General features: G+C 45.1%; 1 protein-coding gene across 1 annotated transcript; it reads left to right on the plus strand.

The window, feature by feature from the left end:
• Positions 1–17,425: 17,425 nt before the first annotated feature.
• Positions 17,426–18,995, plus strand: LOC140348635 (dynein regulatory complex subunit 3-like). The gene has a single exon (XM_072434630.1). The coding sequence runs from the start codon at positions 17,461–17,463 to the stop codon at positions 18,964–18,966; it is 1,506 nt and encodes a 501-aa protein (XP_072290731.1). The 5' UTR covers positions 17,426–17,460; the 3' UTR covers positions 18,967–18,995.
• The last annotated feature ends 6,931 nt before the right edge of the window (positions 18,996–25,926 follow it).

Here is a 25,926-nt window from a genome sequence, read left to right on the forward strand (position 1 = left end):
AAAAAGGAGTGTCAAATAATCAGTGTTGGAACTAACGGCATTTAAGTATAAGAATACATTCATTGTTCTTTGAACTGTTTGACCATTGTCTGCAGCAAAAATGTGACAGTTTGTCCTGCGTCATCGTGACTTTACCACGTTTGTCTGTTTTGGTGCTTTTGAGCTCTGAGGAGGAGAAAAGTCTAAAAATAAAGCTGGTCGAGCTTTTAGTGGTTTGCCACACACAATATTTTAATCAAATGGTTCTCGTTTCTTATTTTTTCTATTTTTTCCTGTCTAGATTTAATAGTTTTTACCCTCTATCCAGAGTAAAAACTATTTCAGGGGAAACCAGGGCTTAATCTGCTCAGAGCAGGATAGAGGTTCTCAGCCCAGCTCCTTCAGACTGAAAATGACTTTCGGATAAACTCCTGGACGACCTTTATATTTATGTATGTAAGTCCAACACATAACAAAACCATAGCAAGCTGTGACAAGCACATATCTCTATCTTACTCACTATTCCCCAATCCCCTCACACACCACGGCTGAAGTCAATTTTGCATTATCAAAAACTAAGCCTTTTGCATACACCGAAAAGCTGTACAAAATTAGCATTCGGCTCATGGTGCCACTGCTGCTAAATCTGCATGTTTTACACCGGGCTGTCACCCAACGGCATAATGATGAAGATAGTGCTCAGATACTTCCTTATTATCTGCCGGGCTCCGCTTGCCGACAAGTTAAAACCTCACTGTGCTAACCACAAAACTGGAAATCTTGGAGTACTCCTTCTATCGATGGACAATTACAATATTTATGAGCGCGACCCGGTATTTCCTGCAGCTATTTCTTCTACTATGGGGGAAGTCTTTTAAATAAAACGGCACCAAGAAAATCACTCAAGCATTTGTCAGGGTAATTGTACAACACAATTCCATCAATGGATATGAGCGAGCCGACTCAAACTGCTGACAACCGGGGAATAAAGCAGACAAGCTCCAAACAAGGGATTAGGACACAAGATGGAGGAAGGAGAGGGTGCGCTGCAAAAAAGTGGAAATTACTTCAAGGCCCTTACCTGCCTTTAATTTCATTGAATTCAGGGAAAATCAATTTGAACCAAAGAGCAAGTTGCAAAAGCAGCTGATCGCAAAAAATAAAGGAAAGAGAGTAAGACTGAATGATAAAGCGTTTGGATTTTAATGAATAGATTTAAGCCACATGACTTATTTGTTGTCACTGCCGTTTAGAGGATGGTTAGTCATGAGAAACAGCGCATAAAACAGAAAATTAAAAGGGTGGATAAATCAAGGAGACAGAAGTTATGTGTTTTGATCCTACAGCTCTACAGAGGCGAGTCACTGACGACATTTAAACGCATCAAAAACTTGCCACAACAAACTTTTGCTGACATTTACATCCATGTTTCCCTGTCCACAACCCCTCTGCAAGCTCAACTCAACTTGGCTATATTTTCACTTAAAAACATGTAAATCCACTGCTTGATACGGTGAAATGTCACAATGAAGAGGCTTATCAGTTCTGCAGTTTTGAACAGGAAGTCAATGAACCTGGGTCTATTACGGCGCTGTTTTAGATCAATGTTGCAGTTTACAATGAACAAATGTAAAATGATGATGCACTTATGTTATAATTCAATAGTACCTTGAATAAAAGTTGCCTTTAATGCCCATTTAAAGCTCTTTCACACTAAAACAGTCCGAACTGGTCAGGCAAGTTTTGGCGACAGACGGCGTGACTGACACTGTCGGAGTTCTGGAGATTTTTGGAGGATTTGTTCATAGAATCTGTGTCTCCAGTCGCCACAAGAAGACAACTCTGATTGGCTCCTGTAACAAAATGGTCTCGCTCATGTTTAGCTCAACTATAAATCAGCAACTCAGCAACTATCTTTAATCTGTAACATTAATGCACTGCTTACCTTTATTTAGCCTTGTGTCAATCCACAACAACATAAATCTATTCCATGCCATTTTAACAATGTGCGGTGACTGTTCCGCTGTTTTAGAAAGTCATTATGTCATTGAAACATACAGTATTTGTCGCTGTAGTGGGAAAGTGCATTTACAAATGGAAAAGCGTGATGATATGGTTGGAGACGTGGAGAGACAAACTGTCGCCCTGACTGGAGTGGGGAGTTCGGATTTGTGAGAAAGAACCTTTTTTCTGGATAAGAACCATGTGAAACCAACAGCTTCTATTCTGTGACAGCTTTTTATTGTTTTAATTTCAGTTTTTTCACCATTTTGATTTAGTAGAAATAGCATATCCAAGAATAATAAAGGTAGACTTCTAGGATTACATCATATTACATCACACAGCATTATGAAATGTTGTGAGGAAGACTAAATATATTGGCTTTCTCAAACGTGTGTGAATGAAACAAAACACAGCTCCATGTTCAAGAAAACATTATGAAAGTGAGACATTTTTAGCATGCGTTTTATATTCTAAAATCCTGTCCTTTTAACCAATGTTACTATCAACAAACTTTTTATTATTTTCTGGAAGACCCAAAGCAGGAAATTATTCAGTTTTAATTGAGCCGGGATGAACCGTTGATTGTGGTGACCTTTTCGGCGCATGGTGATAAAACGGTTAAGAGGGAGCCAAGCGTTTGTGATAATGTCCCCACTGCTGGCAAAACATGCTCATGACAAATTCATCTTTGTAATTCACTAGCAAATTCACTAGTCTTGCTAGCAAATTACCCCCCAAAAATACTTTGTCTTTGTACTACTAATAGTGGCCACAAAGCATTATTTATCATATTATACTTAAAACCTTTGAAAATGAAAGAAAGTGTCCCTATTTCGCCTTCATTAGACTCATTTGAATCAATTACAGCAGTGGTGAACCGTGTTCTCTGGACCTAGTTCTTCAGACATTCAGACACTCGTATTTCCAAATACAGCTATAAGTAAAAATGCCAAAGTGACCCTTAAGACTCTCTCAGCCCCGGCTGTTCCCTGTGGAGGAATGAGGGGCTGCAGACACATGAGACAGTGTTTTCTTTTTAAAGTTTTTTTTAAATGTAAAAATATAAAACATAGAACAAAGATAGAAATGTTAAATGAAAATACAAATAGACAGCAACTAGACAACAAACGCATTAAAACACTCATGGCACAATCAAATTAAAAAGTCAATTTGATCCAAAGTTAGTCAAATTTGTCCATTTCAATTTTTTCCATTCGTCTGATGTCAGTGCAGTGAAATGAAATGAATCAATGAAACTGACCTGGACTGTACAGGAGACATTCACCCATGTAGGCCACTGTGGATGAAAAAGGTTATATCTACTGTCCCAGAGGGCCTCCACCCACTGATCTCTTTTTGGATCAGTCGTTGAGCTCTTTGCACTTTTCTGGCACTGTTCTATTTTGTTTGGTTGTTGTGGTTGCTGTGTGTGTGTGTTGTGTTCAACCAGAGAGCTCTGTAACAAAAGCAGATTTACAAGAATGATTTCAACATGGTTAACATAATGGCATCTGAAAAATTACGAATAGTATATTTTAATGTTAATGAAAAGTCACCAATTGGTTTACATTGGCTAATCTAGAATTCTTTGAGGTGCGAGTGACCACACAATCCCAAGCTCTGTTGTCTGAATAATTCTTGGAAGAAAAATAAAGTGTTCTGTAAAGTGTGACTTATTACACATGCTTTCATTTTGTTTTCTCTAGTCTTATATTTACTATGCACCCCAAGACTGCAGGATAACATCTATATATACAGCGTGAGAAGTGCTATGGCTTCCTTATCTGTCTGAAAAGGATGGATTTTCTTTAAAAGATACATCGATGGAACCAAGCAGGTAGTTGTGTTTATTGTAACAAGATGTGATGTAGTGGTCTTCCATGCCAGACTAACAGGATGTGGGCAGAGAGTTAGGGTCCTGGGTACAGGGAAACAGGTCAGGAAAGATTCTGTTTGAGGAATGAAGCCAATATGAATTAATAGCAATACGTGGATGATGAAACTTCGGCCCTGGACTTTCAAATGACTTTTGCAGAATCTAACTCTCACTATTAACAAAATTATCCAATAGAACCTGGACGTTCACCTCACCGGCTGACTACAAAGTATGAACCAGGTCCTTACTCATTTAAGTTAGTCCACAGTCCACCAAAGAAGAATCATGGTGGCAGAACCAATATATATTGGGTGACCTTCCATTCAACAATTATTATTATATAATTATGTGGTTTTTTTCCTTATATAATATAATATAATATAAATGCAAGGAAAGCAGTATAAGTGCACATCAATCTCCCTTTACATTCTGAAGTAAAACCGTACTGGTAAAACCATGAGTGTCTTATATTGCAATGCCTGCACTGGAACTGTAAAGGAGCTATATGATGTGAAATATAGAGTAGGTGTGAATGTGTGACATTTTTTCCCCCACTGGGTTTTGTGAAGTTATTCCGTGCTGAGAAGTACAGGGAATGCTCTGGGACAGTTCTACATTTGCTTATTTCTTATGAACGTTGGTCATTTAAAAATGTTTTTTTTTTTTTTTTTTTTTACAGTTTCATTGTCTGATTTACTAACTTTCCAAATAAATAATTTTGTGCAGCCCTCAGAGGAGGAGGATGTGATTTTGGGCTCTATAAAAATACATACATTTGATTTGGTTTGAAAGTGCATGCATTTTGAAATGATGAAAAAACAAGACGTTTCGTCTCTCATCCAAGAGTCATTCTCACGAATGAGAATGACTCTTGACGATGGTGGGATGTCCTGGATCCGGTGGACGCCCACAAGTCCGAAGATTCGCTAGTCCGAAACTGTGCGCCCGTACAGCAGGCTCCCCTCGCGGCTCGTGCGCCAGTTAGTCTCTAAAGTACGTAAAGTGTGTGTTTAAAAATGTGTATCTTGAAAAATATCAAACATATTAAAAAAAAATAAGTAAGACTATCCAGGTTGGCTGACTATTGAAAATAATCCTTGATTTTTTAAGAAAAATATTCTTTCAAAATCTACAAAGCGTTACATTTTTTTTAACCCAAAAGGACTAAGGCACCTAGGATTAGCTACTTGGATTTATGCTCAATGTTGTTGATGTTTTTTGTATAAATATGTTTGATATTTTTTTAAGATTAACACATTTTTAACACAATCGTGCAATTGTAATTTAGAGACGGTCTCTAACTGGCGCACCAAGCGGCACTTCAGCGCGCAGCTCCCCGCACCGTGCAAGCGAACCTTTGGACTAGCTTGGGGGGTAACCCTGGATCCAGAGTCAGACCAAGACTTTAAAGTGTGCACGCTATGGAAAAAATGTAAACATAAGCGCTGCTCAAAGTGCAGAAGAAGATGTCCGCCGAGAACAGGACAATGTGCCCATTTCCCTTTCATTGACTAACTTTTTCAAAAACACTGCTAGCATGTTGCGCTAGACAGGACTAAGCGGTAAAAATCTGGTTTATCACACGGACCCTATAGCTGGACATTTGTTCAGACAAACTTTGGTCTTCAAAGTATGTTCTGCTAAGCATGTGGGCTCAACATGTCACTGGAAATATAGCAGATCAAAAAGAGTTTGATGATAAATTATTATTTTTGTCTATATGTGTCTTCTTTTCACCTGAGTCTTCATTCTCTCTTGTCCAAACACCTCGCTCAAAAGCGAAAAGCCGGCCCGCTTTGGAAGCTGGACCTCTCACGACCCACTATATCGCTTAAACAAGCCGATACAATTCCCTTAAGACATAGGGGACACTTTTGGACTGACTGGAAAAAATACTTTTTTCTCCTTGTCTTTTCCATTTTCCTCTCTACTGTACATCCTTGCCCTTCTCTTTCCCCCTATTTCCTGTCACCCTTCCCTTCTCTCTCCCATTCTTCTTACTTCTCCCCTTTTTTTCCTTCCTTCTTTCTTTGTTTGTTTGTTTCTCTGTCTTTCTTTCAAGTTCTATCTCCTGCCCTCTTTCTCATCTCTTCCCTCACTTTCTCTTCCTTCTCTTATCATTCGCACACATAAAACTCATTGTGCATGCATTCTGCAGCCTGGTACAGCATGCATATTTAGCAGCCTGGCATTGGAACTCTGGTTCATCTATAGATAAAGATGTATATTTCATATGATTTTGACCTCTATGTCACATGCACGCGCTCCGGGGAGTTGAACAGCTGAAATTGATCTGTTGAATGGAAAAAGACACCAGCTGCGAATAAAACAATCTGATGGTTTGATTTGTATGTAAATGTATTGATTTGAATGGTCATACCAGCAAGAAGTGGAGGAGGAGAAAAGAAAGGTTGTAAAGAAAAGAAGTTTCAAGTAAAATGTACGGAACATTATTTACTGAATCTTGATGCTATAATATTATCATGTGGGAAAGTTAGAAAGCTCTATCTTCTCGATTCAAAAAGCAAGTTTTCTCCACATCTCCTCCAACAGTTTTCATTGAAAGTAATTCAAAGTTAATCAAGACGTGCAAAACCCATGTGCAATGAAAGATTATCAATTAGATTATAATTAGAACATTGGGTGTGGCCAAGGTGAATTGTCAAAACAGATTAAAAAAAGAATGATTGTAGCTTTTCCAAAAAAAAGTGAATTTTAATGGGACAGTAAAGTGCACATGCAAAATTGTGATCTGGACGTAATTATATGCTACTTAAGGTTCTATCTTTTAACATGGCTCTCTGGTGCCCTCTTCAAATTTCAAAAGAAATCTGTTTGAGATGGACTTGAGCAAATAGTAACAGGGAGAGTGTTCATAGCGGGGAACTCACAAAGTCACATCATTCTAATTTTTAACATTCAAGAGAAAAAAAATGGTAAAGAAACAATGAAAATCAAAATACATCACGAGATAATCTCCACAGGCTCTGGAGAGGTTGGAGTCTTCAGCACCTTCAAGGATGTAAATTCCTCTTCAAAGATGGATTCATTGCAGATTGAATCCATCCTTGTAATTGTCTGCTCTTGACCCTGTCCTGTGGTGTGGAAGAAAGAAATTCCTCAGGGGAGACTGTCTCACCACACGGACAACAGCACAGCATGAACTTCTTGGCACTGTGGAGGATGGTGTGGAGTTGATACAGTGGCGTGGTGTAGCCTTTTCTCTTACAGACACTGCCGCGGATCAGTTCTGAGTTGACTGTGTTGGTCACCTCACATCGTAACTCAGCTCTAAGACCCTCTCAATGGCCTAATGCAGCAGAATGGGGCACCGTGTACCTGTCACTGCATCAGGGTAGCACTTGGAGAGGGTTGGTCCTGAATAATCATAATCCCTACATCGCGGATTTTGTGGGAGTAGATGATCTCCAGGAACGAGTTCAACATATTGACCTCGACCGTGCTTATGCTTGCTCAACTTGGAGTACAAAATGTTCTGACCTTGATCCTATTTCTCATTAGCTCGGTGTGAGAAGTAACAGCTCCACATGACTCTCACTTTTTGTTATCTGGACCAATAACGTATGCTGCTTTCAGATGAAATCGCACACACATGTGTACAAGCAAGAATTACTAACGACTGAGATAGAAAAAGGCTGTATTCCTCTGTTATTCAGACTCTGCCTGTGCTTTAACATCAATAAAGAAACTTCTGAACAATCTCTGTGCCTCTGCGCCTGTTTCTTGAACAGAAAAAACAACCTCCTTCAGTGAGACATTTTCAGTCTCCATTTTCTCCATGAAGCAGTTGCTCAGAAGCTGGACATTATTTAATAAGATGCCGGCCACAGCATCAATCAGAAGCGACATATGTCCTCAACTCCTTAACTGCCACTTCGTCTGACAGGCGTCTGGTCACGCTCACTGAAATCGCCTCTTCGGGGTGAGGCAAAACTGGAGCGACCCAAATGTCCTCTGGGGTAGATCCTCTAACATCTCAGCCAAATTCAAAACAGTGCATTATTATGGCAAACTTTTCTGCTAGTAGTCAAGTAGTAGTTGAAGAAAAACTTTGTTTGCTTGAGTTGTTGTGTTACTTTTAATGGCGGTTGGCAATCAGCTGAAAGGTGCATTTAACGCCACCTACTGGATTGAGGAGATCAACAGAAACTTCTTTGGTGTTTTATGGTGGTTGGTATCCATAAAGTGTTACATTATCGCCACCTACTGTAGTTGTACATCTTAAAAGTATGTGTTCTCTGCGCTATACCGTAAAAAAGGAGAGAGAAAGGGAGAGAAAGAAAGAGAGAGAGAAAGAAAGAGCTTCCCGCTCGCCCTGAGTTCCCTGTTTCACGATTTCGCGTGACGTTATCATCCGGGACTCTTGCCCTAGTGACGAGCGCCGCCATTTTGCGAGGGATCAACAACTTCATAGTAACCGACACACATAACTGATCGCTCACATAAGCTGACGTCACTGCGATATCGTGTATGACATCGTCGCTTTACAGTTACTTGTGCTGGCTTCTTGCATCGCAAAACATAAAACAACAACAACAAACAAAACAACAACAAGACCTAATATGTGTATATTAGGCGGCGCAGGGCCCCTGGAAAGTCGGGCCGACCTGGCGAAGAAGAAGAAGAGTCGGTTCTGCGCTGTGGGCAGTCTGGGGGGACAGGAGATGGCGGAGGGGAGTGGATCGATGGTCAGTGGCGTTCTGGAAAGCGAGGAGGAGCAACCTTTTCTGGCTGTTGGTGCCCGGAAACGTAAAATATCCTTCCAGTCCAGTCTGCAGAGGGGAGCAAAGGTGTGGTAAGTGTGCAGGAGATCAGGAGTATGAGAAATATGACCAAGGAGCTAAACTTAAGTGCTGTAACTGTGGGGAAAAGCATAGCTCTGCCTTCGGGGGATGCGTGTTTAGCAAAAGAGCTGCTGAGGTGCAGAAAATTAAGGACTCTCACGGTATATCCTATGCAGATGCAGTCAAGAAAGTTTCAAGTAAAGAGATGAAAGTAAATACAGTGAGAGAAGCCAGCGCTGCTCACAGCCAGAGCGAAGTGGGGGAAGCCAGCATTTCTCCCAAAGTGTGAAGGTTCCAAGTGTGAAGGTTCCAAGTCTGGAGATTCCAAGTGTAGAGGTTCCAGAAATAATGAGAGTACCTTGGTTGTGGATAGAGAGGATTTTGTACTCTTTATGGTGGATGTTATAAACTATGCTGCTCAAACTCAAAAGAGATCTGACAGGATCAGGATCATTGCTAAAGCTGCAGGAAGACTCATTGGAACAAAAGAGCTTGATTGGGCAGAAATAGAAAACAGGCTAAAGGCGCTAAATGGGAGTCGGAAGTGAAGGAAGTCTACTTTTGGGGAATCAGAGTAAAGACATGGAGGTAGGGGTGTCGCTGGTCTCCTGTCCTCGCCCAATCCAGTAGATGCATGGCTGCCAAGCAACGACAACAGTGGATGTATCGAAGCCTAAAGAATGAAGCCTAAAGAATAAAGCTGTACGGCGGAAGCACCAAACACCAAGGAAGGAGAGGAAGATGAAGAGTCAGCTCTGGAATAAAGCCGGTCGGAATCTGAAGAATAAAGTCCAAAGAGAGGAATAAAGTCTAAAGAATAAAGTCTGACGGGAACGTAACACTTCACTTGGATACCAACCTCCAACCTCCGGTAATGCAACAATTGGATGCCAACCGCCATAAAACAACAACAACAACAACAACAAGAAGAGCTAGTCTCCGGTCTGGAGAGACGGGAGATGGCGGAGGAGAGTGGATCGGTGGTCGAAGACGTTCTGGACAGCGTGGAGGAGCAGCCTTTTCTGGCTGCACGTGCCCGGAAACGTAAAAAGTCATTTAGCTCGTCCGAGGGTTCTGGGAATGAGCAGCAGGATGAGGCTGAAGCTATTGATATCCGGAGTGAGAGCAGAGACTGTAAGGTGATCATAAAGCTTGCACAGGATAGTGCATCCTTTAAGGAGTGGAATTCAGTGGCATTGTCAAAGAGCCTAACTGTAGCTGTGGGAGTGATCAAGAGTGCGAGTGTCCTTAGAGATGGCTCGCTGCTGGTCGTGTGCAAGGACGCGGCTCAGCAACGGAAGGCGATTGGAACTAAACGTCTGGGTGGAAAGGACATTCTTGTGTCTGATGCTGAAAGAAACACGGTCAGAGGAGTTATCGTAGGTGTCCCTACGGCGACGTCTGTGGATGAAGTTAAGGAGAATTTGACTGGAGCTAAGGTGGTGGACGCTAGGCGGTTGAAGGTGACCCGGTCTGGGGTAAGATGTGACAGCTTGTCGGTAATGGTAACACTTGAAGGGAGGTGCCTGCCTAGTAAGGTGTTCATTGGGTTCATGTGCCATGACGTTAGGCCATATGTTCCACCGCCCCTGCGTTGCTTTAAGTGCCAGCGCTTTGGGCATATTGCAGCGCTCTGTAGAGGGAGGCAAAGATGTGGTAAATGTGCAGGAGATCACGAGTATGGGAAGTGTGACGTGGGAGCAAAACTGAAGTGCTGTAACTGTGGGGAAGAACATAGCTCTGCCTATGGGGGATGCAGGTTTAGCAAAAGAGCTGCTGAGGTGCATAAAATAAAGGTCTCTCAAGGTGTATCCTATGCAGATGCAGTCAAGAAAGTTTCAAGTAACGAGTTTAGAGTAAATACAGAGAGAGGAGCCAGCGCTGCTCCCAGCCAGGGCGAAATGAGAAAGGCCAGCGTGGCTCCCAAGAAGTGTGAAGGTTTCAAGAGTGGAGGTCCCAAGTGTGCAGGTTCCAGAATTAATGAGAATACCCTGGTTGTTGATAGAGAGGATTTTGTACTCTTTATGGTGGATGTTGTAAACTGTGCTGCTCAGGCTCAAAGCAGAACTGAAAGGATCAGGATCATTGCTAAAGCTGCAGGGAGATTCCTTGGAACAAAGGAGCTTGATTGGGAAGATATAGAAAACAGGCTAAAGGCGCTAAATGGGAGTCGGAGTGATGGGGGTCTGCTTTTGGGGAGTCAGGGTGATCAGAGTGACGAGATGGGGGTGGGGGTGGTCTCCTGTCCTCGTCCAGTCTCGTAGACGCACGGCTACCAAGCAGCGACATCAGTGGAAATATTAAAGCCTATAGAATGAAGCCTAAAGAATAAAGCTGTACGGTGGAAGCACCGAACGTCAAAGAAGGAGAGGAAGATGAAGAAGAGTCTTCCTGGAATAAAGCCGGTTGTTGTTGTTGTTGTTGTTGTCGTTGTTTTATGGCGGTTGGCATCCGAGTGTTGCATTACCGCCAGACTTTATTCCTCAGACGTTTCGTAGTCCTCAGACTCTGTCGTAGTCCGTAAAAGTACTCCTCCCATTGCTTTGGTGTTACAAAGCCCATGAGGTCATGATATGTCTTTGTGACTAGAATAGTTGTTGTGTCAGAGACCAACCGGCTTTATTCCAGGGAGACTCTTCTTCATCTTCCTCTCCCTCTTTGACGTTCGGTGCTTTGGAAGTACAAAGCCCATGAGGTCATGGGACGTCTTTGTTGTTTTACAAAGCCCATGAGGTCATGGGACGTCTTTGTCGTTTTATCCTTTAGAAGTCCTTCTTCCATCACTTTGGTGTTTCTAGGCCCATGAAGTCAAAGCGCGTTAGAACATCCTCTTGCTCCTCATCCTCGGCTCAGTCTCCAACACCCCCCACCTCTATAAACGTTTACCCAGCCCTGTGCTACATAAGTAAGCAACCACAGCCTGACACAAACCCTGTGACTGAATCGCCAGAACGTTCCGCAGATTGAACTCCCGCCCATTATTCCGAAACCACAAGGCCAACCCGGCCCTTTCTCTATCATAAGCCTCACAGCAAATCAGCACATGCTCGACAGTCTCTGGCACCCGACAGTGACCACACAGACCGGTCGGGTGTTTGCCTATCCTACTCAGTGACCAATTGAGTCCAGTATGGCCAATCTTCATGCGGGCGAAGGCCCTTTCCTCCCACGCGTTCCTGCCCATAGACCCGCAAGGACCCACACTACCCTGTACATGATAGAGATGCCGTCCAGTAACACAGTGGCTCCAAAATTCCTGCCAAAGGCCGACCACATGACTCTTGATAACGGGCTTGATTTCAGATTTGCTTAACTCAACCGCCACATCAATTGATGGCCGCCTAAGGGAACGTTTAGCCAGTGCATCAGCCATTTCGTTACCATCCACCCCCACATGCGCAGGGACCCAAAAGAAGGAAACCCTCACATCCTTCCTGGACAGGGAGAGCATCAGACAGAAGAGGCCATTCAACACATCCTGTCTGCAATCCGATTTCCCAGATTTAATGCTTTGCAATGCAGAAAGGCTGTCAGAGGCCACCACAATGCCGCAACACTGCAAAGCAGATTCCGCCCATTCCAATGCCAACCGTATTGCTATGAGTTCCGACGTGAAAACAGAAAGGCGATCTGTCAACCTCTTCTTGACCGCCAGCCCCAGGTCAGGCACAAAATAAGCGGCGCCAGTACGCCCACTCTCAGGATCCCTAGACCCGTCGGTATAAATAAACACATCACCTGAGTGCTTATCGATGAGCGCTTGAACGGCAAACTGCGGTGCCCTCCCAGCGACTCCTCTAAGCTTGCCATGCAAGCTAATATCAACAGGAGCCGGGACAAACTTCCACGGAGCTATAGCAGACAAAGCCACCGACGGGCTCACACGCAGATCACCAACCCCCGCAAGCCGCGCCTTCGCATTTCCTACCTGGCTAAAAACCATACCGCCAGCCTCACTCTGCCCCCCATCAACCCTGAGAAAGTCCCTCACCGGGTGAGAGCTCGTATGACCTTGCACATTCACCCAGTAAGCCAACAGAAGTTCTAGCCTCCGGAGCCGTAACGGCAATTCCCCCAACTCAACCTGCAGCGCCGAGACAGGGGAGGTCCTAAAAGCCCTACAGCAGATGCGCAAGGCCTGGGCTTGCTCCACATCAAGCTTCTTTAAGTTAGTCTCAGCCGCAGACATGTAGGCTATACAGCCATAATCAATAGCCGCCCTCATGACGGCTCGATAAATACCCAGGAGCGACCTTCTGCTGGCCCCCCAGTCCTGGCCGGATAGACAACGAAGCAAGTTATTCACCCTTTTGCATTTACCACTGACCTCATCAATGTGCTGACGCCAACTAAGCCTCTCGTCAAAGGTGACCCCCAAGAACCTCACCTCCCTGACCTGTTCGAGCACCTGCCCATGTGCAGTCGAAGGGAGACGTCCCTATGCCCATTGAAGAAACAGATCACTTGAGACTTCCGTACGGACAGTTTAAACCCCCACTTCAGGGTCCACTGCTCCACCTGCTGTATTGCCCTTTGCAGTTTCGCCTCGTAAAACCGGAGATTCCTCCCTCTCACCCATAGAGCGCCATCGTCAGCATAAAGGCTCCTCCCAACAGACCCATCCACGTCGTCAAAGATGTCCTTAATCATAACATTGAACAAGATAGGGCTACACACACTCCCCTGCGGGTTCCATTCTCCACCCCATAGACCCCAGAGTAAGCAGCGCCCACTCTGGTTTGGATACGCCGGCCAGACAGAAAGCTCCGGACCCAGTTAAACAGTTTACCCTTCACACCACACTTCCGCAGCTTAATGAAGAGCCCATCCTTCCAAACCATATCGTACGCCTTCTCCACATCGAAGAGCACCGCAACAACCTTTTCTTTCTGAGCCCTGGCCAGCTGGATATCAGATTCCAAACACAACACGGAATCCATGGTGTTCCTGCCCCTACTGAAACCACTCTGGTGCGCGGGAAGCAAACCCTGACTCTCCAAGAAGTAATCCAACCGCTCGGTAACCATGCGCTCCATCGTTTTCCCAAGCTGCGTCGTCAAGGCAATCGGCCTATAACTTGAAGGGTCAGACGCTGGCCTACCCGGCTTCAGAACCGGCACCACCGTAGACTGTTTCCACGCAGATGGAACACAACCTGAATCCCAAACACGGTTGAAAAGACCCAGGACTAGCCCAAGCGTGTCATCAGTCAAATGAGAGAGCATGTCATAGCACACCTCATCTTTACCCGGGGCTGTCTGTTTCGCCTTAGAAAGTGCTCTCCTTAGCTCAAACAAACTAAACGGAAGGTCAAGGTCATCTTGAGTCGAAGGCTGGTGCCCAATCAGCTCAGAATTCTGGGCCAGAGTACTCTCCCTGTAGTGCCTTTCCGCAGGTGAGAGATTGTGAGAGCTGTGCACCGACACAAAGGTGCTGGCCAACAGTTCAGCTTTGTCAACGTCGCTGACTGCTTCAACACCATTCAGTATTAGGACCGGGGTCCCATGACAGCGCTCAACCCCATGCATCCGCTTAATCATCCCCCAAACATCCCGAGACGCGTTTCTCTCCCAATTTTGGAACAATACCGCCTCCAATAGGCACTCTTGGCCGTTCTTACAGTTTTCTGCACAACAGCGCGGGCCCTCTTGTAGTCAATGAGGGCACCCTCAGTGTGGGTAACCCTTAGCCGGCGAAACGCCGCATTTCTCGCCCTAACAGCATGACCACATGCTTCATTCCACCACGGCACCCGCTTCCTATGTCCACTACCACCACTCTTAGGAATCGTGCCTACCGCTGACTGCGTGATGAGCGAGACAATTGCACTATTGAGATCATCCACCTGAGTCAATCCTCCTTCCTGCAGAACCCTAGAACCATCATCAGCTTTCCTCAGGAAAGCCCCCCAGTTCGCCCTTGCCAACTGCCACCTCTGGATCCTCGTCCCCCTGACCACACAGCTCCCAAAGCCAATCTCGGTGCGGACTAGATAGTGATCGCTACCAAAAGAAAGATTACCAAGAACCTCCCAACTACAAACACCAGCTAACTCCTTGGACACAAGCGTAAGATCTATTGCACTTTCCGTACCGGTCCCCATATCATAGCGGGTCCCACTCCCATCATTCAAACAAACCAACTCCCTTTGATTGATAAAACCCTCTACCACCTGCCCATACCTATCGGTACCACTACCGCCCCACAAAGCGCTATGCGCATTAAAATCCCCACACCACACGGCCTTTCCCCGAACATCCTTACCGATACTATGTAAGGACTCTAACGTTAACTCACCACACGGATTATAAAGGTTAACCACAGTAACAGCTTCACCACCCAGCCAGACCCTCACCGCCAGAGCCTCCGGCGCTTTACTCACACTGACAACAACGTAATTTAGGTCATCTCGGACAAACACAGCCACACCTCCGCCTCTACCCTGCTCCCTATCATTCCTAACACACACATACCCTTGTATCCCAAAACCCCACCTAGGTCGTAACCAAGTCTCCTGCACGCACATAACGTGAGGCTTGTTCAACAAGGTAGAGACAAAATGCTTAAATTCCTGGCCATTAGCACGAAGACTACGCGCATTCCATTGCAAGACAACCACCGCCATTATGAGCCCCCGGAACCTGACGGCGCATCGGGAGCCCCCCCACTCCCACTGCCAGAATGGGGCAGGGTGCCTTCCCGCAGCGCATCCTCTATCTCCGTCCACTCGGGACCCCCAGCTCCAAAGTACTTCCCTGCAGCCTTAGCGATGATCTTAGTCTTTTCGGATCTCTTCTTGGTTTGACCAGTACAGTTAATCACTTCCACCATAAAGAGGAAGAAATCTTTCCTCTTCACAACCAGTACATCCTCCGCACCCACAGGGCCTCTGCCCGTGGAAGCCACACTCACAGGCATCCCAGTGGGGACCTCCCCCTGGCCGCGGGCAACGCTGCCCCCTCCCCTGTCGCCTAGGACACCAGCAGCACTGGCAGCCCCCACTGCATCCACCTTCACCTGACTACCAGACACCTTCTTGACCGCATCCGCGTAGGATATGCCTTGAGAGGCTCTAACTTTTTGCACCTCAGCAGCCCTCTTGCTGAACACGCATCCCCCGTAGGCAGAGCTATGCTCTCCCCCACAGTTACAGCACTTGAGTTTTGCTCCGTCGTCACACTTCCCATACTCGTGGTCTCCTGCACATTTACCACACTTCTGCTTCCCTCTACAGACCGCTGCAATATGCCCAAAGCGCTGGCACTTGAAGCAACGCAGGGGCGGCAGAACATATGGGCGTACGCCATAGCGCATGTACCCAACGCACACCACACGAGGCAGGATCCCACCTTCAAATCTAATCATTATCGACAGGCTGTCACACCTTACCCCATCCCGGGTCATCTTCAACCGCCTAGCATCCACCACCTTAGCTCCAGTCAAATTCTCCTTTATGTCATCCACAGATGTCGTCGTAGGGACGCCTACGATAACTCCCCTGACCGTGCCTCTTACAGCATCAGACACAAGAATGTCCTTCCCCCCAGACACTTAGCTTCAATCGCCTTCCTTTGCTGAGCCACGTCCTTGCACACGACCAGCAGCGAGCCATCCCTAAGGACACTCGCATGCTTGACCACTCCCACAGCTACAGTCAGGCTCCTTGTCAACGCCATCGGATCCCACCCCTTAAAGGACGCATTATCCTGCGCGAGCTTTATGAACACCTTACACTCTGAACTCACATCCCCGATATCTGCAACCCCCCCGCCCTGCTCCTCACTGAGAGAGCCCTCCATAGACGAGCAAGAAGACGCCCTACGCTGCACAGGATCAGTGGCTCCAGGGGAGTCCTCCCCGCTGTTCATATCGTCACCGACCAGGTCACGCTTCCTCTTCCTCTTCCCCGTCATACGGACCGAGGCGTTCCTCTATGTTGCCGTAATATCCAAACAACGCTCAATAATCCACCGTCAGCGATGTTGTTATTCGCAGAGGCCCACCCGTCGTTGATGTGTATCCAATGAACACCTTACTCGTTGGTCTCTGAAACAACAACAACTATTCTAGTCACAAAGACATATCATGACCTCATGGGCTTTGTAACACCAAAGCAATGGAAGGAGTACTTTTACGGACTACGACAGTCTGAGGACTACGAAAAGTCTGAGGAATAAAGTCTGGCGGTAATGCAACAATTGGATGCCAACCGCCATAAAACAACAACAACAACATCCATAAAAAAAAAACAACAACAACAGAACCTTTGTGCTTTGAACTTGTGGGCTTTGAAACACCAAAGTAGTAGGAGAACTGAATAATCGAGTCTATTGGATAAAGTCTAAGGAATAAAGTCTGGCGGTAATGTAACACTTGGATACCAACCGCCATAAAAAAAATAACAACAACAACAACAGAATGTACAACTACAGTAGAAGGCCAGCTGAAATAAAGTCTACGGAATAACGTCTGGTGGTAATGTAAAACTTGGATACCAACAGTCGTAAAACAACAACAACTACAGTAGGTGGCGGTAATGCAACACCTGCCAGAAGAATAAAGTCTGGCAGAGATGTAACACTTGGATACCAGCCGCCATAAAACACCAAAGAAGAAGAAGAAGAAGATCCAGAATGTGAGTGGCACCTTTTCAGTTGAGAATAAAGTTTAAAGTCTACAATGTAAAACTACAGTAAGTGGCAGTAATGTAACACTTAAGATACCAACCGCCATAAAACCCCAAGAAGAAGAAGAAAGCTAATCTCCGCTATCTAGGGCATTAAGATCAAGTGTACCATGAACGGTAAAGGAGAAAAAGCTCGTATTACAGAGGAATTTTTGCAGGGCATTGTAGCCGAACAATGTATAAAAGGTCATACAAGATGTAACCAAGTGGAGCAATTAAAGTTATGTGAGGTTCCAAAACTTGACCTGGGATCCAAACATATCTCAAGGATTGAGCGCCTGTGGGAATTTCCATCCTTAACAACTCTTCACTTAAATAACAATTGTATACAGAAGATAGAGGGCCTTAGTCGTCTCACTAATTTAACATCCCTAAATTTGTCATTCAATAACATAAGGAAAATCGAGGGCCTGCAATCTCTGAAGAAACTGGAGGAGCTGAACTTGTGCAATAACAAAATTTCAGTTCTAGAAAACATGGATTCTCTTGGGAAACTTGTTTCTTTAAACATGGCCAATAACATCCTTCAAGACCTATGCCAAGTGTTGTATCTCAAGAATTTCAAAAATATATTCAGTCTCAACTTTTGTGGAAACCCCTTAAGTGAAGAGGAAAACTACACATTGCACATAATTGCCTTCTTTCCAACTTTAAAATACTTAGACTACACATACATCAACAGAGAAATGAAAAAACAAGCGTCTGTCAAATTCTACATCGAGCTTCAGAAACTCGATCTTGAAAAGGCAGAGAATGAAAAAGAGACAGAAGCATTGAAAACACAAGAGGCTGAGCTACACATGCATGTGGACGCATTTGTGGAATCATTGAATGGGTCTTTTCTATTTGAACACATGTTCAAAAATGATCCACAAGTAAACCATCTACAAAGTGTGCCAGAAATAGCTGCTCAACAAAAAATATTCAAGCAGGACATAACCGAGCTGTGTGTGCAGTTGTTTGAAACAGGCTTGGTGGAGCACAACCGAAGACAAGCAGAGGTGAATTCCTTCTTCGCAGGTCACAGTATGATTAAAATGGAGATAATGCAGAAAGAAACAGAGTTATTAGAGGAATTTAAGTACTTCAAAGAGCTTAAAACACGTCAGACTCTTCCAGCTTCTGCCTATAAGGATGAGCTAAATAAACTGCAAAAACATTTGCTTACACTCGAGTTCAAACTAATAAGTCAGATAGAGATGATGATCAAAAAGCTGGATGTCATCCTTGCAGAAATGATTGGTACCTTCTGTGAAACTGCTCAAGAAACATTTGAAAAAAGTCGAAAATTGGAGGATGAATATCATGAGAAAGTAAAGGGGATTGTTGCTACGACTATTGCGAATGTGGCAAGAGACCATGATGTGGAAGATTTGTCCGAGGATGTGAAAATACTGTTTTTAGACACAGAATCAGTGACGGGAGCATTGACTACAGCTCATGACAACCACCTCAATGCCCTACGAGACAGAGAAAATAAGATGATCACTCGTGCCAATGCGTGGAAAAGCAGACTCGCCAAAAACCTCGAAGAAAAAGAACTCCAGCGAAATCGAATTGCCCTTTCACACATAACCAAGTATGTGGACCACTATGAGAAGGAATTGCACAGATAATTTACTACATGAATGTATAATTGCAATTTTATAACTCGCATATTTGAACACCCTGCGACTTGCAAAATGGGTTAGGGTTTTCATCATGTCCCAGTTGAGAGTTTTTAGTTTTTTCCTCAAAACTCTTTTATTAGTTGTATTAGTTTTGCCATGAATGTTTTGTGGCAAAATAAAATAAACCTATATTCAGTGCTATGTGCACATGAGGGAAAACTTGTGAAAAGGTGTTTAATTCAGGGAGTTGGGAATTCTCATTTAAAGTTATGGAAACATTATTATTCGACAAAGTGATTATTTGGACATTAAAAGCGCTGTATAATAAGTCTACAAACAAGATTAAAAGATTGAGCACTTTCTGATTCATTATTTCAATATTCATAGAATAGCTGGCACAATATATACGAGAAAAATAAGATAAAGGGGGTCAGTGTAATCCCTCATTCATCCAGGAGTGTTCCAATGTAGAGAAAGATTCAGTAGTATCATCGTTTTTAGAAAAAAATTTGCGGATCAAGTCTGAGTTTACAGTTTCATTTGAAATTCTCTTTATATAGCTCTGTAATGGGCAATCAAAATCCTATTGTAAACTGACTATCACTCCCTCATCACTGAGTACCTGATTAGCATCAAAATGACCAGGGCTTCTCCCGCCCCATGGCTTCAAAACACTCAAAACCTGCATTTCTGTTTAAAGAGGGATTCTCTTTTTGAACAAAAATGGCCTTAGTATCTCCTCTTTCAAACCATCTCTTCCCCTACTTAGAATTGTCAACTCACTGTCCTCAAAAGCAGAATCATATTTGATGGGAATAGTATAATAGTACTGGTGGCTGCAAAAACATGACATAAAAATAACACATTTCCAAATACTGTCCTTAATGCATCTATTTAACAAACATGGTTTAGTTACAGATTTAATGATCACATAGTGAAACATGGCGTCAGTTTAAAAGTGAAATATAGCCATTAAAAGACATTTCTATCAAGCAGAAAAGAGATTTTGGCTACACTTCTTGAAGCCATTTGTGAGGCTTCATTGCCCCCTGGGTTGATATCATAGAGGTGTTGTAAAGTCACTGTTGTTGCCTCATGGGGGAATGGGTCACATTGTTCTGAGTTACAGTTGTTTTGAATATAATAATAAATAATAGATAATGTATTTTTCAGGATCTTTTGGGACGACTAAAACTTACTAATGTTAGGGAAAGTGCTAGTATTTTACTAGTTATGCATGCTGATCATGGTTGGTTGTTACAAGAGAATACATTTGAAACAGGTGTTAATGCTTTCACAAGTTGCTTGTGATCAAGTTTCAATATGTATGTATATCATACATGTATGTATGTATGTATTGTATCTTTTCTGAATTGGATTCACCGTAGACTGTTTTTGTCGAACTGTTTGTAACTCTTGACAGGTAAATGTTTAGAAATAAAACATAAGCAAAACACATGCGTAATTTGCCCATTATTTTACCATTGTTTCCAAATGGATCTCTGAAACACACAGAATTGATCACTAACATGGAGCCCTATAGTCGGGGTCCTTTTCTGACCTCAGAGCGCACAAGACACAGTGCCATGTGCGAATGCTTCTCCGTGTCCTGTGGGTGCCAAGGCCGCTAACTCTATAGAACAAATGTATGCATTCAAATAACCATATGCCTTTCACTCGCTCCTCTCTGCTCAACGTTGACCTATAGCCATCTAAGTCAGAGCAGGCCTAATTGTGGTAAATGTGTGCGATCTCCTGCTTTGTGCACATGCAGGGATTTGCCTTTTACACATGTTTGGCATAAACACGCCCAGTGACTGAGAAGGCAACACTGAGGAGAGGGAGAAACAAATGTGAGACACTACCGTTTCTTGAAGGCATGCATTTGTTTTATGGCCGTGGCTGGGGAGCCGCGGCGCGGTCAAATAGCCGCGCAGTTTCAGGGACCGCTGCATTTCCCTTATGGGAGTGTCTCCAGAGCCGCGGTGCAAAATTAATTTACAGCAACAACATTACATTTTTGTTTCCACTTCTCATTCCAGCAATACGAACAAGCTAAATATTTTTCTCTGTTGCCAACATCGATACAGATGCCTTTTCCCGAGTCCTGAGAATATTCTTACAAGGAAATCCATTTGAGAGTTTGCCCACCCTATAGTAAGCTGTCCCAAGAGTAAATTAAATGTTTGATTGGTCTAAATACTATAGACCCTTAAGTAGAGGTTTCACTAGACATAATTAAAGATTTGGTCCCAAAAACTCTGTCATGAGCTATTTTGATCCGTCATTATAGTTTCACTGCACATGTGCTGATACACAGAGGGGATTTTGGGGCTTTTTAAAAGGCAAAAAAATGAAACTCTCTTGCTATAAAGCTTTATTTCTTTGTTACAGATGTAACATATTTATTTGTATTCTCTCCTTTAAACTTAGAAACAGGACTATATTCAACACTTGGCGAGCACACTGACTCAGACCCGTCCGTCTAATCCACTCCACTCTCCTATGCTTGATCTTGTATAAACTGGAGCTTTTAATGAGAATGTAACAATATGCAAATCTAACAATGTGATATTATTGTGGTATGAACTCCACAATTCAATATTTATTGTGATATTGTGGGAAGGCTCACAGTATTATCGAAGGACCCATGATACAAAGATTTAACTTACAATAATAAACTTAACAGCCATATTATCTTGTTATTCTTACTCATTGTTTAGTGATTAGTTTTCTAAAGAGCAAAATTCATGTTATGTCAAGAACCAATACTGTGAACAGCCATTGAATAAAAAAAAAGAAAATGTTAGAATTGTGCCAAGGATTGAAAATGAATATTACATTTCATCCATTTTAACTCAAATATCTATCAATTATCTAATTACAAAAATGTTCACATTACTGCCTCAACATTGTTATGAACATGCAATAATTTCATATCTTGCAAACATGGGACACTGCAGCCACTCTTGCTGCTATACAACTGCTTGTATTACCTCCATTCAATTGCCCTAAATCGCCTTATTCACCTGCTTTGTCAACACAAAGTGATTTTCCTCAGGCGGAGGTAAGTGCTGCTTGTTACTGCCGCGCAGAGAAGCTGAGCGAGGTCGGGCTGAAACAGGTTTGTATTAACTTTCCCCTCACAGTCATCCATCACACTCCCTCACTTGTGATGACTCATTGCACCGACTGCACTCATGTGGTCCCTTTCTCCCCAATGCAAAACCATGGGGAGCCATGTCATAATCCTTGAAAAATGGTATGTACGAACCACCACCAATACTGTACTATAGGAAAAAAAAAATCTAGCATGTGGGACTGTGATAATGATCCAATAGTCCATCCATCGATCTTCTTTCGATTATCCCTGGCCGGGTCACAGGCAGCAATCGGGCAGGGACTCCCAGACTTCCAGCTCCCCAGACACTTCCTTCAGTCCCTCCGGGGGTATCCCGAGGCATCTCCCGGTCAGGGAGGCGCCTAGGAGGCATCCGGAACAGATGCCCTAGCCACCTCAGCTGGCTCCTCGTGATGTGGAGGAGCAGCGGCTCTACTCTGAGCTCCTTCCATGTGACTGAGCTCCTCACCCTATCTCTAAGGGAGCGCCGAGCCACCCTGCGGAGGAAATTCATTTCGATCGCTTGTATGTTGCCTTTCGACTCAGCTTCGTCTTCACCACAACAGTCCGATGCAGCGGCTGCAGTTATGCCGCAATCCGCCTTTCAATCTCACGTTCCATCCTTACCTCACTCATGAACAAGGCCCGAGATACCGGAGAAAGGTGGCTTGAACCATGGCCTTGGATTTGGAGGAGCTGATTCTCTTCCCAGCTGCTTCAAACTCAGCTGAAAACCGTGTTTATGTTGCAGATCGGGGTTTGATGGAGCTATCAGGACAACATTGAGTGCAAACAGCAGAGATGAGATCCTGTGGTCCCCAAACCGGACACCCTCCGACCCCTAGCTGTGTCTAGAAATTCTGTCCATAAAAACTATGAACAGAACCGGTGACAAAGGGCAGCCCTGGCGGAGTCCAACATGCACTGGGAACAGGTCTGACTTACTGCCCGCAATGCGAACACAGCTCCTGCTCCGGTCATATAGGGATCGGACAGCCGGAGCACCCCCGAAAGGACAACCTGAGGGACACGGTCGAAGCCTTCTCCAGTTGGGCAAACTCCCATGAACCCTCGAGCACCCGATGGAGAGTATAGAGCTGGTCCAGGATGCTCCTCCTGAATCCGAGGTTCGACTATCGGTCGGATTCTCGTCTCCAGTACCATAGAATAGACCTTTGTTAGTATCCGCGCTGCAGACTCTATTTCCCATGTGCCCCTTGTGTTTGTCATGTGCTCCCATGGTTGTTTCTGTGTCTCCGCCCCTCACCTGCTGTCTGTTACTTCCTGGATTTCCCAGTCACCTCCCACCACACCTGCTGTCAGTCTTCTCGTTACCTTAATTAGTTTCTCCTGCCACTTGTTTGTTTCCCACCAATCACCTGCTTCTCTGTGTGTATTTAAGTTCTGTCTCCCCTTTGTTCTGTGTCTGTTCGTCACTTGATATCTGTCCTGCTTGTACTCCTGCCCTGCCCTGTCCTGCGGCTGCCTTGTTTATCTTTCTACCTGAGCAAGTTTGTACCTTTTAGTTCTAGCTTTTTGGAAGTTTGGATATTTTGTGTTTTTTGACTTTTGGAGCCTTTGTGCCTACCTTTGGATTTTGAACTTTCTGTTAAATAAATTCTTATTTGCCTTATCCGGACTGCCTTTGGGTTTTTGCCTCCGGGATCATAACAGTACGAACAGACCAAGATGAACCCAGCAGATCCGAATCAGGTGGAGACGGTTCTCGAACATCTAGGAACTGTGCTGGGGCAGCACCAGACTCAGCTGGAGTCGATCGCTTCAAGCCTCAGAGACCTGACTGCCCATACAGTCTCTTCAACTCTCCCAGCAGTCTGCAGCCGCTTCGACTGCCTCATCTTCACCGCCCGTTCATGAGCCTAAATTGCCTCCTCCCGAGAAGTACTCTGGTGAACCTGGTACCTGCCGCTCTTTCCTATTTCAATGCTCCCTCATTTTTTAACTGCAACCGACCACTTTTCCCTCCGAGCGTGCCAGGGTAGCCTACGCGATCACCCAACTTTCCGGGCGAGCCAGAGAATGCGGAACAGCCCTATGGGAGGCCAGGTCTCCTTACTGTGGAGATTTTCAGGGGTTTCTGCCGAGTAAGAGTTTTTGATCGCTCTAAGCATGGACATGAAGCAGCACGAGAGTTACTACATATGCTCCAAGGACGCAGGTCAGTGTCTGATATGCCATTGAATTCTCAACCTCGTCAGGCTGGAACTCTGATGCCTTGTTTGACACTTTCCTTAATGGATTATCTGAGGAGATCAAGGACGAGCTCGTCGCCCATAACCTGCCCAACACCTGCGAGGATCTTGTGAACCTTGCCATCCGCATCGACACGCGACTGCAACAGCGTCGACGTGCGAGGGTTGTGGCAGGTCCTCAGACCTTTTTCTCCACTTCTGCCGCCCAGCCAGCGTTCCTGTCTGCCTCTGCCCCTGCCTCCTCTGCACCAGAACCCATGCAGGTTGACCGCACCCGCCTGACCACAGCTGAGCGGCAAAGACGTCTCAGCTCTCGCTCCTGCCTGTACTGCGGCCAGCCAGGGCACTTCATCTCCACCTGCCCAGTAAAAGCCAACGCTCACCAGTAAGAGGGGTATTGATGAGCGTGACGCCAATAAAACCCTCATCAGACCAACGAACTCTGCTTCCTGCTGTCCTGAGGTGGGGGAACAAACAGGAGGTGGTGGCCCAGCTCGACTCAGGAGCAGAGGAGAATTTCATAGACTCTTGCTTTGTGGCCCAGTGGGGACTACCTACCAATGAACTCAAGACTCCGATGGAGGCCAATGCTTTGAATGGTCAGAAGTTGGCCAGAATCACCCGAGCCAGTGTTCCGGTGGACCTCTGCCTGTCGGGTAACCATCCTGAACAAATGAGTTTTTTTTTATTACTGATTCTCTCCATGCACCCTTGGTCACCCCTGGCTTTCCAAACACAACCCACATGTTGACTGGGTGAGTAGGGGAGTTGTGGGTTGGAGCCCGTACTGTCATTCTCACTGTCTCTTGCGTGCTCACAGTCTCTTGGGCCCAGGACTCCAGATGAGTACCCAGATCTGCCGGCTGTCCCTCCAGAATATTTGGACCTCAAAGCTGTCTTCAGCAAATCCAGGGCCTCCTCCTTACCTCCTCACCGCCCCTATGACTGTGGTATTGACCTCCTTCCTGGCACATCTCCCCCTAGAGGTCGTCTTTATTCCCTGTCCTGACCTAAGACTGAAGCCATGGACAAGTGTGTACGGTGGTCCCTTGCTTCGTATCCACCCAACCTTCCATATTTCCAAGGTCAAGCCTTTTCTTCTGCAGCCTCCTGCCCCCAAACCCCCCCACCCCCGCTTCTCATTGAAGGTTGGTTCTGAGGTGTATTCGGTACGCCGACTACTGGATGTCCGCCGCCGGGGTCGAGGACTCCAGTACCTCGTGGACTGGGAGGGCTGCGGCCCTGAGGAGAGGTGCTGGGTTCCGTCCCGGTACATCTTGGACCCATCACTCCGCAGGGACTTCCACCATCAGCATCCTGTCCCACCCAAGAAAACGCCTGGAGGCGTTCGTTAGGGGGGGGGGGTACTGTTAGTATCCGCGCTGCAGACTATTTCCCATGTGCCCCTTGAGTTTGTCATGTGTTCCCATGGTTGTTTCTGTGTCTCCGCCCCTAACCTGCTGTCTGTTATTTCCTGGATTTCCCAGTCACCTCCCACCGCACCTGCTGTCAGTCTTCTCGCTACCTTAATTCGTTTCTCCTGCCACTTGTTTGTTTCCAACCAATCACCTGCTTCTCTGTGTGTATTTAAGTTCTGTCTCCCCTTTGTTCTGTGTCTGTCACTTGATGTCT

The sequence above is a fragment of the Eucyclogobius newberryi genome, unplaced genomic scaffold (assembly GCF_026437365.1).
Source record: "Eucyclogobius newberryi isolate DKJ021-1_F unplaced genomic scaffold, fEucNew1.0.hap1 SCAF_7, whole genome shotgun sequence".
Lineage (NCBI taxonomy): Eukaryota > Metazoa > Chordata > Actinopteri > Gobiiformes > Gobiidae > Eucyclogobius > Eucyclogobius newberryi.